This window comes from Ostrinia furnacalis, unplaced genomic scaffold (genome assembly GCF_004193835.3).
Source record: "Ostrinia furnacalis isolate ACB-3 unplaced genomic scaffold, ASM419383v2 OfSCF4122, whole genome shotgun sequence".
Classification (NCBI taxonomy): Eukaryota; Metazoa; Arthropoda; class Insecta; order Lepidoptera; family Crambidae; genus Ostrinia; species Ostrinia furnacalis.
Window position 1 is genome coordinate 140,773 of NW_021134361.1, and position 17,260 is coordinate 158,032.

The window sequence follows — 17,260 nt, forward strand, 5'->3', positions numbered from 1 at the left end:
CCCCCCCCCCCCCCCTAGCTTCTACAATAAGAAAATGAAAAATCTAAAAAAAAATATGATGTACCCACATTACTATAAAAACTACCAACGAAAATTGTTTTGAACGAGATCTAGTAAGTATTTTTTAATACCTCGTAAATCGTTCATTACCGCGTAATCTTTCATACAAATAACTTAAATTAAAAAATAATAATTTTAATTTCATAAATCAATGGTACGGAACCCTTTGTGCGTGAGTCCGACACGCACTTGGCCGGTTTTTTATATGAGTTACATAATGTACCTACTCACGGCTTGGCTTTAATTTAGTTGAAATGGATCGCGAAAGTTTAAAATCTTATATTGTTAAGTGTTCGTTTCAATATTATGTGTGTTAGTTTTTATCTATCAACTCCTGTATTACAGATGCTTCACAGAAGACGAGCATACGCAATGGTCAGCGGAGCAGATGCTGAACCACTGCTTTTTGGTAGACGCACCGGCGAAGCAGATCATCAACCACAAGAAAGATGAGAACGGGAGTGGCTCTGAGGTACAGTCAGCGTCAAATACACTGGAAATAAAATAAATCAACCCTCCCGCGACAAGCACTTTCAAACGTATGCATCCCCACTTCCCACCAATATTGGCACCATTTAAAAGCCTAGTTCTAAACTTCATTTCATTAAAGGAAAGGTGTTTACCCCAAAATGTGTCTGTAGAAGAATCCAGACTTCTTATAAAATAGGTATTTATGCTTAACCAACTTTTATGGCTATAAAACTGTTATGTTGGGATTAATCGCTATCCATCTGTTAAAGAGGACACGTGAGATCATTATTTGGTTTTATAACCATAAAAATTGGTCTAATTGATCCCAGAGGTGAGCCTAAAGTGAGATCTTTTTTCAAGTCACATTTATGGTATATGTTAATAATTTATTAAGAATTGAAATGTGTTTTTCTTTAAGGATATTTATTGGGCTTTTATATAACACCAATATTGTTGGGGCACCATGATTGTGTCAGAAGAAAATCTTTAAAGTTCGCGTCGCGGGTGGGTCGATTTATTTAATGTCGAGTGTAGTTCGTGACACCCAAAGTGGCCAAAAAGTTGATAACACAACCTTATTTCAATGGTAACAAAGACGTGTTGCGAACTTATTGGCTACTTTGGGTGTCACGAAGTATTTGACGTTGCCTGTATGTAGTCTTTTATGACATTAACTTTCTAATCAATTGTTCTAAGTCCGCCTGGCTAGCTACCACCATCTTACCTAAGTCTGTCGCCATAACAACAATGTTAATAGCATTGTTGTTCCGGCAGTTAGAGGTAAGATAGCCAGTTCCTCCGTGGTTGAGGATTCCGGGTGAAGCTCCCTTCCACCTTCGGCCTGATCGTCACTTACCATCAAGTGAGATACAGGCCAAGAGCTTCCTCGTTGTGGATTAAAAAAAACCTCCTTTCTTGCGACTTGCCTGCCTCATTGGCCGCGCGACACTGGCCACCAAGAAAATGTATTCTTTTTTCTCGGCGACCAATATCGGCGCTCTATTGTTTTTTCTCTCGCTTGACCCTTGATTCCTCAATATAGTAATAATTAAGGCAACAGTTACACGTTTGAAATATTCACAGAATATTTTGTATAATAACTTTAAAAATAAAATAAATATTTAAGGGGCTCCCCATACAACAACAAAAGCGTCGTACGGAACCCTTCAAGCTCGAGTCCGACTCACAGATTGCCTCAGTCATTTTAATGAGACGATTTTTATGTAATTTAAATGTTGAATATTAATATCATCCTATATTTTGAGAGCCTCATGGATCATCAGTAAATTTAGCTTAAATTATGAACATTATTGTTTACAGGACGACGAAGCAGTGAAAAAGATTCACAACGTCAGTCCTGCCATGAATGGCCATTCCCGGCTGACTGCCGAGTTCGAAGTCCTCACTTGGCTTGGGAAAGGTGCTTTTGGAGACGTGTTGAAGGTATAGTAGTTAAACAACCAAAATCATATTCAATGCAAAATGTAGTGCTTTTTAGAGGCAACTGAATATTGTTGCAGAATTGTCAAATTTGCATTTCAGACTATATTAAGGTCAATATACAATTGATGTTTAAAAGATTTTAGAACTCCACAGAATCAATTAACACGACAACACATTTTTGTCATTTTTGTTGCAAAATTGCCCGTATTACAACTACATAAGACGCTACAGTGTTTAACTTGATGTTCTGTCGACTGTACCGTTAACAGCACAAACCTATATTTTAATGCACTAAACGTTAATACATTCGTCTGTTCATCAAGAACCTATTACAACTATTTTGCAAATTTATAGCTATTTTGGCAAATTTGAAGTATAATTGGTAACTCTATATGTGTTATAGAATGCTGTTTGTTTTCTTAACAATAAAATAAAAAAAAAACAACTTCATTCATCTGTTTTTAAACTATTTTATAAAATATTTCCAGGTGAAAAACAAACTAGACGGCGGTTTCTACGCGATCAAAAGGGTTAAGCTTAACCCCGAAAGCGTCCAGCTGAACAGGAAAATCACCCGCGAAGTGAAACTTCTATCGCGTCTGAACCACGAAAACGTGGTGCGGTATTACAACGCGTGGATTGAGACCACCACAGAGACTATTGAAACGGAAGATGCTAGCGTAAAGTCGCCTGAAGTGAGGTAAGAATAAGGCTTAAAATTGCTTGCATGTTGCGACTTCTAAAGCCATACTTGACGTACTATCGGCAACATTGTTAACTGCCCATTGCCAGTCATATCATCTCGTTCTATCGCAAAGAATCACCATTTGATGAGAGCGAGAGCAAAAACGGATGTTGAAATGGATAGTTAACAGTGTGGCCGTGTGTACGTGACATTATTACTTTTGGCCAGTTGTCAAAATAGCCCAACGATTTTGATATGTCCAGTAGCAAAAATCTGTACTAATAAACCCAGTATTGATAGTAGCGCCCTTCTGTCATATCTGAGACACTTCAGTGTAGTCTAACTATACTGTCATTTGACATTGTGACATGTAAGGATGGCGTCAAATAGCAGAGCCCTGTAGATTAATGCCGCTGATTTTTTCTTTGAATTCAATTATTAACCACCTGGAGCGCTAGCTGTCATAATAATTATACACGTAAAAAATATGGCGTCAGGATACTTACCGTATCTTAGCCAATTTAGCATTGTAGTTAAAGAAAAAAAACTTTGAAGATTTTTTCTTTATAAAAAAGCCTGTTGAAGAGACAATCGAATACAAAATTATGTTTCCATCTAAAACTTTGTTTGTGTGTTTATATACAAAATAAACCTATTTCTGTTCCAAGGAAGAAGCCAGGCGACAGTCTACAAGACGTGGTAGCCAAGCTTGGCCAAGAGATCAAGGTGGAGTGGACGATGTCAGAGAAAGCCAACCAGAAGAGACACACGTCTGATAGTGAAGACTCGGATGATGATGATGAACCGGACCCTTGGTATAATATTATTGAGTGAGTACATATTATGTTATTTTGAAGATGTTAATAACATCTTGTTATAATTATAGTAGAGTTGTCTATCAAACGCAGCGTGCGACGTCCACAAGGTGGACCGACGACCTCATTAAGGTAGCAGGAAGGCGCTGGATGCAGAAAGGCCATAGACCGGGCGATGTGGAAATCATTGGCGGAGGCCTATGTTTAGCAGTGGACGTCCTGTGGCTGAAATTATGATAATGATAAATCAATTTACAGTGTTGAATGTTGAAGTTAAAATCGTAGTGTGTTAAAACAATTATTTATCAACTATTATACTAGTGAATTTTGAAGATTGGCCTTTGGAAGTTGGGAGAAAGAGTATTGCTACATTTTCTAAAGTCCGGTCGCCGAGCATGTAGAATTTCGTCAAATGACCCCAAGCTGCCCATAGCCCATCCTTATCGTTCGCGCGTAATTATGTTGCTGTCGCGCTCGCACACTCACTGCGGCCGCCCGTCGCACAGTCGCGACAGCAATATAATTACACGCGAGCGATAAGGATGTGTAGCTTGGGGTCATTGGACGAAATTCTACGCGCTCGGCGACCGGACTATAGAAAACATTTTGACGGTGTTGTGAAGATGCAAATAAGAGCGAATTTGCTACAAAAAATATAGTCCGATGTGCTGTCGTCTGTTCATATTTTCACTAACAATACAATGTTTTTTTCAAGCCCCGAAAACGAGTCAAGCAGCGGCATAGAGTTCGAAACGGACTCCCAGAACCAATCAATCACGGTGCCTTCAGAGAACGTTCCAGAAACGCCCCGCCCACAATCAGTGCGTCTACACCAAGTGCTATACATACAGATGGAGTTCTGCGAGAAACACACGCTGAGGCAAGCCATAGACAATGGTTTAAGCCAGGAGCATTTCAGGGCGTGGAGGCTGTTTAGGGAGATTGTTGAAGGTATGTGCAAAATAATATTTTGGTATAACGTTGTGGATTGATAACCTCCGTTTTTGAAGTCTGTTAAAACACCAGAATATAATTAATGCTTACATGAATAAAACTCAATGAGGGTTTTCGCGATTGAAGGATCCGCCAGATGGCGATACGTGGACGCGGGGTCCAGATGCTGCGTGATTGGTTATTTTTGACATGACATTGACAGATATGTCAAAATCCACCAATCACGCAGCGGTCGGACCCCACCACCCACGTCCGCGTCCCGCCATCTGGCGGATTTTTGAATCGCGAAAACCCTTATTGGCTGAAATCACGATTGAATAGAGTATTTGAAGCAAACATTGACATATTTTTTATGAACTGTCGAAAATGCGACTGTCTCATTCAGAGTGAATCTTTAAGGTAAAGTCACCTATTTTAATGCCATGTGACTTTTTAGACAAAGACTTTTGTATAAAGCAAACCACGACACCTTACGTAGTTGCGGCAGTTGCAGTTGTACGTACTTTTGTCATACTTTTGTCCATTAATTTTACGAAACAATTTATTGATGTATATCCACAGGACTAGCCCACGTGCACCAAAGAGGCATGATACACAGAGACTTGAAGCCGGTGAACATTTTCTTGGACTCTAACGACCATGTCAAGATAGGCGACTTTGGCTTGGCAACGAAAGCTTTCACCGCGATCCCCGTTGATGGTAAGTCTTAGAGGCTCGTGTGATGATATCAAAGTTAAAGTTCGTTTCAAACTCATGTTTACTCAAGCGTGTGATGTTGATTTTTTTAAATTATTAAGGGCCGATTTTTCAATCGTCGGATAACTTTTAACTGAAGAATAAGTTTGGCACATTGACAGTTTTAGTATGGGAAATATGTCAAAATGACAATAAGGTTATTCTTCAGTTAAAAGATAACTGACGATTGAAAAATCTGCCCTAAGGCCAATAGTGTGACAATACAGTTAAACGCGCGATGCACACCGGCTTAAAATGTAAGTATCCGTCCATACTCCGTCATTATTATTTTGTGTCTATGATTACAGAAAAAGCAAAGCAGGAAGAAATTGGAGGATCATTGACTGGTCAGGTAATTATCCTGCTCTCAAAATGTATGTAATTATTACAGTAAAAAAAATCATAATCAGTCTAAACCACTTTTGACTGCAGAAATCAGACAAGTGGTTGTACCTATGCCCTTAGGCCCAGAACAGACGGTGAAACGCAACTGCAACGAAACTGCAACTTTCTGATGATTCTGATGAATGAAACTGAAACTGAAAGTTTCAAACTGGTCGCGTCATGTGTGGTCTCTATGGCAGAAACTTAGATGCAACTCAAAAGTAACTAGCAGTTGCAGTTTCGTTGCAGTTGCGTTTCACCGTCTGTTCTGGGCCTTAGTTAACACAACTTTTGCCTGATTTTGCAGTCAAGTGTTTTTGACTGGTTATGACGTCACAGGAATTAATATATTATTTATTGTATTCCTATCCAGATCGGCACAGCTCTCTACGTAGCTCCCGAGCTCCTCCAAGGCTCCGGAAAAGTAATATACAACCAGAAAGTGGACATATACTCCCTCGGGATCATCCTGTTCGAAATGTTCCACCCACTAACCACGGGAATGGAACGCATGATGGTGTTGACTGAAGTACGGACGAGAGATATTAGGCTGCCGGAGTCTTTTCTGAGAAGAGAGAACGCTAAGCAGATTCATGTCATCAGGTATTGGATTTGATTTATGTTTGTATAGTCGACAGCTCATTAGTTTATAATACATTTTGTTGTAATATAGATCGAATTACAATCAAATAAGATGCTGTAGTGTTTACCTTGAGGTGTCATTGTCTGTACAATGTATTTCTTTTGGATATAATATTTGAAAATCGTTAACGCTCAATATTTGACTCATGAAACTGACTCTTAGCCGGATGACAGTGCAGTCTCTGCAATAATTGACAGATATAATTTCCTTGAGAAGTGTTTTTTTTTTACTTTTTAAGGATACCTGGTCTGGTACCCATAGTACGAGCTTTGTACAGTTTTGAACTAGATGGCGCTATATTATGTATACAATGTCCATGTTTGTTTCACGTAAGACAAACTGACTGCTGGAAAAATGCCTAAGAATTTCTACAAATGTTCTTGCTCTGTCCGCATCAAGCCATCTCCAGTGTTTTAATTTTAGCATATTTATTTGTATATTCAGATGGCTCCTCGACCACGACGCTAGCCTCAGGCCTACATGTGCAGAGTTATTAGCAAGTGAGCACGTACCAAGGCCGGTCCCAGAGGGCGCTCTATCTGGACTCCTGTCCCACACTCTCCAGGATCGAGGGTCCAGGTATGGATATAAGTCTACGGTTGTTTAGATGGCTCCTCCACTAAGGCTGAGTTGCACCACCTAACTTTGACCGTAACCATAACAATAACCGGTGTTTTATGTATGGAGTTTGACAGATTTTTGACGTTTGTCAAAGTTAAAGTTAGATGGTGCAATCCAGCCTAAGTAACGCAAGTCTAGCGAACGTACCGTTTTATTTGTAACATAGCGTGGGGAGTGTAGCCAAATCCTCCATGTGCCTCTAGTAAATTAGAGTTTTTTTTATCACAACGAGGAAGCTCTTGGCCTGTATCTCACCTGATGGTAAGGGGCGATCAGGCTGAAGGTGGAAGCGAGCTTCACCCGGAATCCTCAACCACGGAGGAACTGGCTATCTTACCTCTAACTGCCGGAACACAATAATGCTGTTAACATTGGTGTTATGGCGACAGACTTAGGTAAGATGGTGGTAGCTAGCCAGGCGGACTTAGAACAAGTCCTACCAACCAAACCGAACAGAAAGATCTGCCCCCACTGGGAATCTAACCCGGGACCTCTGCGTTTGAAGCAGGTGGTGTTACCACTAGACCACAGAGGCGGTTAAGAGTGTCGTGCTGCTGCAGTAGAGACGATAATGATGAGCATATATCGAAATCCATCCCAGAGGGCGCCATATTGGGACTACTGCCCCACTTTATACAGGATCATAGGGCCATAATTATGAGAAAAGAATAAGATTAAGTTTAGTTAGCTCCTCGACTACGATGCTGCCTTTTGGTCTGGTCAAGCTAGGAGTGGATTCACCACAATATTTTTGACAGAGATCGTATTAGTATGTTGTCAACAAAGAAAGAAGATCGACCAATGTTGTTTGCTTCCATGCATGACCGCTGTCAAGTTTGACGGAAAATAATAGTCCATAACTATGACGGTAGTAAAAAAAACAATTACTTAATTTTGTTTCTATTTTGTAGAGGTTACCAACGGTTAATAGGCGCGTGCTTAGAGCAGCGGTTATCGGCGGCGGAAGACATCACCTACCACGGAGACACGAAGACCAAGCCTTCTGAAGTACTGGCCGCTTTGAAAGATACGGTCATAAAGGTAAAACTAAACACTACACTTTGGTTAATTTAGGACTATATGGCGCTGTGTAAAATAATATTAATCTTCTTCACTTACACCCGTATTCTTTGATTGCATGATAAATCCTTTTGCACGGATTTGTCAAGAATCATTATATTGAAATGTCATTACTACTGATTGTGTGGTAGTGGGAAGGACTGACTGTAATAGTGCAACAAGGCTCTATGTATGTGAGATCTATAATTTCGTCGGTAACGACGGAAATAATCGTGACACTCAAAGTAGACAAAAAGTTCGCAAAACGTTTTTTTACAGTTGGAATAAGGTTGTGTTGTCCACCTTTTTGTCACTTTTCTACTATTCGACGCTTACAGTACCCATATGGTGCAAGCTTTGCTTAATATTAGACTAGATGGCGCAATGTAAAATATCCAAAGATATCTCTTATTTTCGTAGGTGTTCCGAACCCACGGAGCTACGGAGTTCTCGCCGCCCCTACTGATGCCTCGGGCTAAGGGCTGGGACCAGTATCCCAACGCTGTGAAGGTCATGACGGCATCTGGGTCAGTCTGTCACCTGCCTCATGACTTGAGGTTGCCTTTTGCGAGGTTTGTAACACTGTTAATTACTTAAGCCTATAACCTGATTGTAGCAGAATTAATGCCACCGCATTTTGAACTTTAGCGTGATAACATAAGGTTTAAAACAATGTAATATTGCCTATGAATTTGAAAGCCGGACGTCACGTCCAGAACAATGTGGCAGGTTTTGTGTTGTTTTAACGTGCTGAGTAACGTCACATGATTTTATAATGTCTAGGCTAATGAAATATGAAAATGAAAAAAAAACATGAATGTGTCCTTGACATTGGGGGACCTCTTTTCGGAATACAAAAATCCAATGAAATAAAAGCCTGTATTGGCACCAGACTGCAGGTTTAAGAGTTGGTAGTTTGATCCCCCTTCGACTGTTGGAGTATTGTGAAACCATTCAGATTCGATTGAACAGACTGATTTGATTTTCATTTTTCAGCTTTACGTCAAAGAAAATGTTTCAATAATTTCGGGATGAGAAAATACCATTTAATAATCTAAATATTTACATAACTATTTCACTTTTACATTTCAGGCACGTAGCATACACTGGTACGAAATACATGCGTCGATACGTAGTTGACAGAGTGTACAGGGAAAAACACGTGCCGGGCTTCCATCCCAGAGAAATTGTGGAGTGCGCGTTCGACATCGTCACTCCTAGATGTGGTTTGTTTATTACTATTATGAATTTATTTATTAGAATGAAAGTAAATAACATATTAATTTTGGATGTCTTACATAGTTCTCGACACATTTTTAAATCATTGTATACTTTCGGTTTGTAATATAAGATTTTAAACTTTCGCGTTCCATTTCAACTAAAATAGTAAAATAGTGAGTACATGATGTAACTCATTAATAAACGTCGCGTTAAGACACGTGTCTTACCCCCTTACTAATAAAACTTACACGCTCGTTGAACAGTGTTTTAAAGTGACGTTAAGTATGGAAATGTCATTTTAAAACAGTGTTCAACAACTGTTCCGGCGTTTCTTCTCAGCACTTGCCATATGTTTGTCTCGAAGCGCTGGTAGGGCCCAAAAGATAAGGAGACATGTAAAGTGCCCCATAAGGGCTACCTTTTCTTTTTTTATTATTTTCTATTGACGTTCATAAGTGCCACTTGTGGTCTAAACTGAATAAATATTTTTGATTTTGATTTTGTGTAACTTTTTATTAGTAACGGGGTTACTATTTTAGTTTAAACTTTCGCGTTTAATTTCAACTAAAATATAGAAACGGGTCTCGACGTGTTATTTATATGAGTTAGTATAGGCAGGTATGAGAATGGTACTGGAGTATTTTTGTGACATAAAACGTCAGTGAGACTTCAGATTCTTCAGATGCTCTGTGACGTCATTTGTCACCTTTCCCGTGCCGCTTCCATACCTCAGGTACTGACTCAGTTATGCACTAAACCTAGGGTTGCCAACTATACTGTTTTACCCTAAATTATACTTTTTACTGTTGAACAAAAATAAAGTATACAAATACTGTTTTCAGCAAGCATCACTAAGTATCCATAGATATTTTTAAAAGTAGATGCCAACACTACATTTAGGTACGCGATATAGAACTAAACCGTTTATTTTTTTTTAAATACTGTTTGTTTTCCTTCTCCGACCTTTGATATACCTAGTTTATACACTGGTCATCACAAAAATCGCCCCACCTACGTTTTACAGGAAAACTCGTTTCTACTGACACAATCATAGTGCCCCAACAATATTGGTGTTATTTGAAAGCCCAATAAATATCCTTAAAGAAAAACACATTTAATTTCTTAATAAACGATTAACATAATACAATAAATGTGACTTGAAAAACTTGAAAAAAGACCTCACTTTGGGCTCTCTCCTCTGGGATCAATTAGACCAATTTTTATGGTTATAAAACCAAATAATAATCTCACGTGTCCTCTTTAACAGATGGATAGCGATTAATCCCAACAGTTTTATAGACATAAAAGTTAGCTCAAGCGTAACTACCTATTTTTTTAAGAAGTGACTCTGGATTCTTCTACAGACACATTTTTGGGGTAAAAACCTTTCCTTTAATGAAATGAAGTTTAGAACTTTGCTTTTAAATGGTATTATAGTATAGTAATATTGGTGGGAAGTGGGCGATGCATACGTTTGAAAGTGCTTGTCGCGAGAGGATCGATTTTTATGATGACCAGTGTATTTTGAAAAAAAAAGTTGTCAACCCTAGCTAGACCTGTAAATTGTTGAAATGCGTTATTCTTGTTTTAGAGTCCCTCTGGTCCGACGCGGAGTTGCTAGTGGTAGCAAGTAGAGCAGCAACAGACAGCGGCCTCAAAGTGGCCATACAGTTGAACCACACCGAACTCTTGCGCACTCTGCTAATGTCCTGCGGTGTGCCCGCAGACAAACACAACGATATGTACCCTGTGTTGGTGGATGTTAGTTTTGGTGAGTAAATAGATAGTTTTAACTGAGTCAAAAATCAAAAATATTTTTTCAGTTTAGACCACAAGTGCCACTTCGTCGTCGTCGTTTCAGCCGAAAGACGTCCACTGCTGGACAAAGGCCTCCCCCAAGGATTTCCACAAAGACCGGTCCTGCGCCGCTTGCATCCAGTTACCTCCCGCGACCTCACCAGATCGTCGGTCCACCTAGTGGGAGGCCTGCCCACGCTACGTCTTCCAGCTCGTGGTCGCCACTCAAGAACTTTCCCGCCCCAGCGGCCATCAGCTCTTCGAGCTATGTGAACGTCACTTATGAACGTCAAAATATAGTAAATAATAAAAAAAAGAAAAGGTAGCCCTTATGGGGCACTTTACATATCTCCTTATCTTTTGGGCCCTACCAGCGCTTCGAGACAAACACATGGCAAGTGCTGAGAAGAAACAACGGAACAAACTCAGTCTCACTGAGTTTACCAGTGAATTTTATAGGTAATAGTGGTCCAATAGATACTTTTGTCTGTTATGCTGCATTGATAGGGAAAAGGTATCTTATAAATAAGGTGGTGGTTTTACTTATAAATTGTCCACTTTATATTTGATCTTGTCAGGTCAGCCCGTATTAAAAACAAAGATCAAAATTCGATTCAATATCATTTTCAAGAGTCTGTGTCAGAGAGCAGAAATAACAGGAGTGGAACTGACAGGCAATCCCCTCTAGCAATGTAAGTAGACCAGTGGTTCACTCAGTTTATAAAAACTAGTTGCAGCGCCACCAATGACATATTCCAAATGTCACTATTGAAGAGTAACGTGCTGCGATAAAAATGGTGAATTGCAGTGTTTTTAATTGTAAGAAGAGATCTGAAACATCAAATCTTGAAAAGGACAACATTACATTCCATCGGTAAATATTATTTTATTTATTTCACATTAATTAATACACTAAATTTGCAAAAAACTAAATTTCTAGAAGTGTTGCCACTGGAATGACTGGAAAGCAAAAATTCCTAATTGTGTAATATTTTAAGGATAGTGTACTTATAACAATATAATCGAAATTCTATGCAAACAATTTGATACTGCCAATAGGTGTTCTCTTTTATGATATTTGTTAGTATTAATACATTATTAATAATCACTGATAAATGTAAATTCATTTATTACTTTTACCTCGACTGTCGGGAATTATTCATAATAACCGGCGATTATTAATAATTTTNATTTCTGCTCTCTGGTCTGTGTGGATGAATTTAGCTTTTGAGCATCCGTTTGTAATTTGTTGCTTATAATGATTAGAATGCCTTTTTAAATGTTCATTGAGAAGTAAATCCAGAACAATACACACATCAATGACAACTCATTCAAAAATTATCGAATGATTTTGAATGTGCTCGATAGAGAATTAATATTTCAATTTTAAAGAAATGATCATCAATCAAATCAAATAATAGTGTCAAATATGTCTTGTAATCTTAATACAGACAAGAACGACTGTATTTTTTTAGATGTGACCTCATCATCATCATATCAGCCATAGGACGTCCACTGCTGAACATAGGCCTCCCCCAATGCTTTCTATGTTACCCGGTTGGTAGCGGCCTGCGTCCAGCGCCTTCCTGCTACCTTTATGATGTCGTCGGTCCACCTTGTACCCACAAGGTGGACGTCCTACGCTGCGTTTTCCGGCCTCCGCTCCAGAACCTTGCTGCCCCATCGGCCGTCAGTTCTGCGTGCTATGTACCCTATGTGACCTATTAACCTGTTATTATAATTTATTCATAGGTCGCATTACAAGTCTGCAACTCCAAACCCATTTAACCTCCCTTTGCGTGTCAAACCGCGACATGTCGACACTCGTCCGTCTAATGGAAGCAGAAGTGGGAGTGCATGAAGCTAGAGAACTGGTGACGCCTCTGGTCAAGCAAGCCAAGTGGGCCAAACTGGTCAGCAACGCTGTGAGGGACTTGGAAGCGGTCAGCAGGGATGCACGAGCGTTAGGATGCGAGGTTAGTAGTCACATCAATAAACGTCATTCTATGTAACTGATTAATGCCCGTTTTCACCATCAATCCCTAATTTTTGAGTGACCCCTATGTAAACAAAATTACTGTTTTGTGTCACCATAGGGGTCACTTAAAAATTAGGGATTGATGGTGAAAACAGTCATAGTTTTCCTTTCACTTACTTTGGTGAACAAATAAATAGAGGTCAGTAGTCATATCAATAAGTTTCTATCTGTGTGTTAGTGATTAAGTCTAATTTGAAAATATGAGGTCTCTCATGAAGTGCATGAGGCTAGAGAACTGGTGACGCCTCTAGTCAAGCAAGCCAAGTGGGCCAAACACGTGCGTTAAGGTTAGACCAGACCAACGCGTGCAGCCGGCGTGCACGATGACGATGGCGATGGCGACCAGACAGCGTGTATGAATTTGTAGCGATGTGTTCACATCAACGCGTCCTGTCATTGGTCGCGGCGATCTATGCAGCGTCTGCACGCAGCGATCAGCGGTCATCGCGACATTTGTCACTGTGACGTTTCTGTTTTTTAAAATCGATGTAATAAATAGTAAGTAGGATCTGTTAAAAAGTTTTTACACAATTAAAAATGAATTATTCATAACCTACCACTAGTCTGACCTACTTGAATAATAAAAAAGGTTTTATAAAAAAGTATCAATATCAGAATTTATTTTTATGTAATAAACAAATTATTCTAGTTTTCTCGAGAACCTGCTTCTTCAACTTCATAAATAAAATTGGGATATTATCTGCAGAACAAAATAATTGAGAATGTACATGTCTGCAGCTTTCTCAAAGGCCCTAGAGCAATTCTAAGTATGCCATAAATAAAAACCTAATTAAAGTCATCAAACGTCTCAGTCATTAATTTAGTGCCACTAGGAACACCTAGTTGATCAAAACTGTGGGTCTAGACAAAGTGCAAATTATAATGGCAAACCAGTCGATAAGTGGTCGAAAAGCCCCTTTTTTGTATGGAGTTTTGACGGATTCGATTTTCGATTCGATCAAAAAGTGCGTTTTGTCTAGGGGGGCTGATGTCTTTTTGTATTTTTGGGTTGTTATTAAAGGCAAAAAAATTATTTGGACTATTATGTACTCTGTGGGTTGGGTGCATAATGTTATTTCCTTTGCCTTAAAAAAGTAAATGTCAAGATGACTGTTGCACCAAAAATGAAAATGAAAATTGATTTTGATAGATGTTGTGTTGAATTCTGTGTAGTTTAGAACGACAGTGGTAAAAGTTAAGGGGGGGCAAATTTTTTCCCTCAAGGAAAAAGATGAATTGGTTTATAATCTTACTTGCACACAAGGATACTATACGAGCACGTCAGCATCGACCGCGACCATGGACCGCGACCTACAACATGCTAGCCGACTGGCCCATGAACCCTGAACGAACGTGCACCGTAGGCACTCTACACCGACGGCACATTGGACTGGACACATTGAATTGCGTACATTATGTAAATCTTGTATATAGCAATAGCATAACAGTAATAAACCAGATATCATCCGTCCGCGTTGTGTTTTATTTCCCCCACTGAGGCCAAGAAAGCCTTAGTGCAGTCCTCCTTCCTATCTATGAAACCTTTCTTTAAATCTAATTAAAAGGTATTGTTAGGGCTCTAGGGACTACAAATGAAGCCAGAAATATAGCTTGGTTATGAGTAACCAATACCTACTACCTATACCGCATGTTTCCACTGTCTCAATTGCATCAAAAGCTCCAAACAAATCATTTAATTCAGTTTCCATTTTGCCGAATAGGCGTGATTGACAAAATGCGTGACAGTTGTGGTGACAGTGACAACCTGCACGCGCAGTGATCGCCATCGCGGTCGCGGCAGTGTGAAACAACTTTTGCACGCGCAGTGGTCGCCATCGCCATCGCCATCGCTGCACGCGTTGGTTTGTCCGAACCTTTAGGATGCGAGGTGAGTCAAGTTATATCAATTCTTCGTCCAAGTCTTCGTATTCGAAGGTCGAATTTTCAACAAGCGAACTGGGCTAAACTGATCAGCAATGCTGTGAGGAACTTAGAAGCGGTCAACAGAGATAAGAGGTTAGTCAGGTTATTATAATATGTACTTTCCTACGTTAATGATAAAGTCCAATTCACTAATGGTGATGCCTCTGGTGCAGCAAACCAAGTAGGCTAATGTGGTCAGCAATGCTGGGAGGGACTCACAGGTCAGCAGAGATGCGAAATTAGTCAAGTTATACTAATAAAAAGCATCGCACATAGCTGTTAAGTTCCAATGTACTAATTATGACGCCGCTGATGCCAGCCAAGGAGACTTAAGTGGTAAACAATGCTGTTCGAGACTTAAAAGCTATCAGCAAAGACGCACGCCTCCATTCACATTATCACAAGTCCGTTTGCCTCTACTTATTACTGATGTTATAACAAAATCACCGATACTAATATTATTTATCTCTTGTCTTCAGTGCCCAATGACGGTAGCGCCATTCCTAGCGTACAACGCGACACAACACAGCGGTATTTTCTGGCAGATGTCAGTATTGAGGGATAACGACCACAAACCCGTGGCTAAGCATCGCTCTGGAGACATCATAGCTGCTGGAGGAAGGTGAGAATTTATTTATTTCTAACATCTAACATCAAAAAACTAACAGAAAAACAGTTCTAAAGCAGTAATAAATGTAAAATTACAGATTTAAATGATACAATTTGAAGTTTTGAGTTTCTGAAGTGAAATTCTTCTAATTAGTAATATTGACGAAGCATGCGCTGAACTACATCACCTCCACCTGTCCGACCATAACACTGCACAGATGTTACATATACCAGTAAATAAAAATTATGAAAATCCTATTCAATATTTTGTAAATATGAAAGACTATTGTAATGACAATTTAAACAAATTTAAAACATACTTGCGTTCTTTATCCTTCTCCGAAATATTAAATGAATCCGATGTTGATAAAGCTATGCATTCATTTCATAGTCTTTTTACAACAGTATATGACTTATGCTTTCCCAACAAAAAAATAAAACTATCAAATCAATATAAAAACGCACCTTGGATTACAAAAGGGCTAGCTAAAAGTTGTAAAACTAAAAGAAGGCTTAGATATGAATATTATTTAACAAAAACCACTCGGAAAAAGCATCAATATAGATCATACTCCAAGCTACTACGCCAGTGTTGTAAGCTATCACAAAAAATACAAAATTCAAAATTAATTGCTAAGGCTAAAAATAAGTGTCTAACTACGTGGAAAATAATAAAAAACGAAACACAAAACATAGATAACAATAGGTTTATAGATGAATTGAACGTAAATGGCAAAATAATTACGGATCCAATAAATATCGCAAATGAATTTAATAACTATCTTATAAATTTAACAAATATAACGGACAATAATAAACCGAAAACAAATACCAATAAAATTTGTTTACCAAATAGCATTTTTCTGGAACCATTTTGTCCAGATGAAATGAAAACTATTATTAGATCATTAAATAACACGAATGCAACAGGATATGATGGTATCTGTACAAAAGTAATAAAATCTTGTGCCGAAGAGCTAATCATACCTCTTACACATTTGGTAAATTTGTCGTTTAGTAAGGGTGTCTTTCCTGAGTTGCTAAAACTTTCAATAGTCAAGCCCCTTTACAAGAAAGGCAAAAAATCATCAGTTGAGAACTATCGCCCTATTACCCTAGTACCTGTATTATCCAAAGTTTTCGAAAAGGCCATGAAAAAAAGATTATTAAGCTTCATCATGCGTTTTGAATTATTCAAAAGAGAACAGTTTGGGTTTCAACATAATAAATCCACAACGTTAGCAATGTACCACCTTATAAATGAAATAAGTGAAAATATAAACTCTGGAATACCTGCTACTGTTGTATTTTTTGATATGACTCGTGCCTTCGATTTCGTTTCTCATGAGATACTGCTTGTAAAACTAGAAAATCTAGGAATAAGAGGATTAGCTCATGACTGGTTAGCATCTTACTTGAGAAATAGGAAACAAGCAGTTGAAATAACAAGTTTAGACAATAAAAAATGTATGACTTTGAATAAATCTAAATTTTTAACGAATGCATGTGGGGTTCCTCAAGGAAGTGTTTTAGGGCCAATATTATTTCTACTTTATATAAATGACCTTCCAGAGGTAACTACTCACAAATGTGTATTATTTGCCGATGACATATCCGTAATTATTCCCAGTAGTAAAAATATAAGAAAAAATGAAGAGGACATAAACAATACAATAAACAAAATAATAAATTGGTTAAAGAATAATAATTTGACAGTTAATTTAAATAAAACAAAATTCATTCAATTTGGCACACATCGACAAAGAAAATATAAACTTGACATTAATTATGAAGGGACTATT

General features: G+C 38.6%; 1 protein-coding gene across 1 annotated transcript in view; it reads left to right on the forward strand.

Moving 5' to 3' along the window:
- Positions 1-17,260, forward strand: part of Gcn2 (eukaryotic translation initiation factor 2 alpha kinase Gcn2) — a 33,452-nt gene that overhangs the window by 7,199 nt on the left and 8,993 nt on the right. The window contains exons 9-23 of the mRNA XM_028312905.1: positions 406-532; positions 1,852-1,974; positions 2,463-2,674; positions 3,328-3,489; positions 4,190-4,425; positions 4,990-5,127; positions 5,472-5,515; positions 5,921-6,150; positions 6,635-6,769; positions 7,723-7,852; positions 8,291-8,442; positions 8,963-9,096; positions 10,683-10,862; positions 12,641-12,864; positions 15,329-15,471. Of these exons, the coding sequence (XP_028168706.1) occupies positions 406-532; positions 1,852-1,974; positions 2,463-2,674; positions 3,328-3,489; positions 4,190-4,425; positions 4,990-5,127; positions 5,472-5,515; positions 5,921-6,150; positions 6,635-6,769; positions 7,723-7,852; positions 8,291-8,442; positions 8,963-9,096; positions 10,683-10,862; positions 12,641-12,864; positions 15,329-15,471 (2,370 nt within the window). The remainder of the gene's footprint in view (positions 1-405; positions 533-1,851; positions 1,975-2,462; positions 2,675-3,327; positions 3,490-4,189; positions 4,426-4,989; positions 5,128-5,471; positions 5,516-5,920; positions 6,151-6,634; positions 6,770-7,722; positions 7,853-8,290; positions 8,443-8,962; positions 9,097-10,682; positions 10,863-12,640; positions 12,865-15,328; positions 15,472-17,260) is intronic.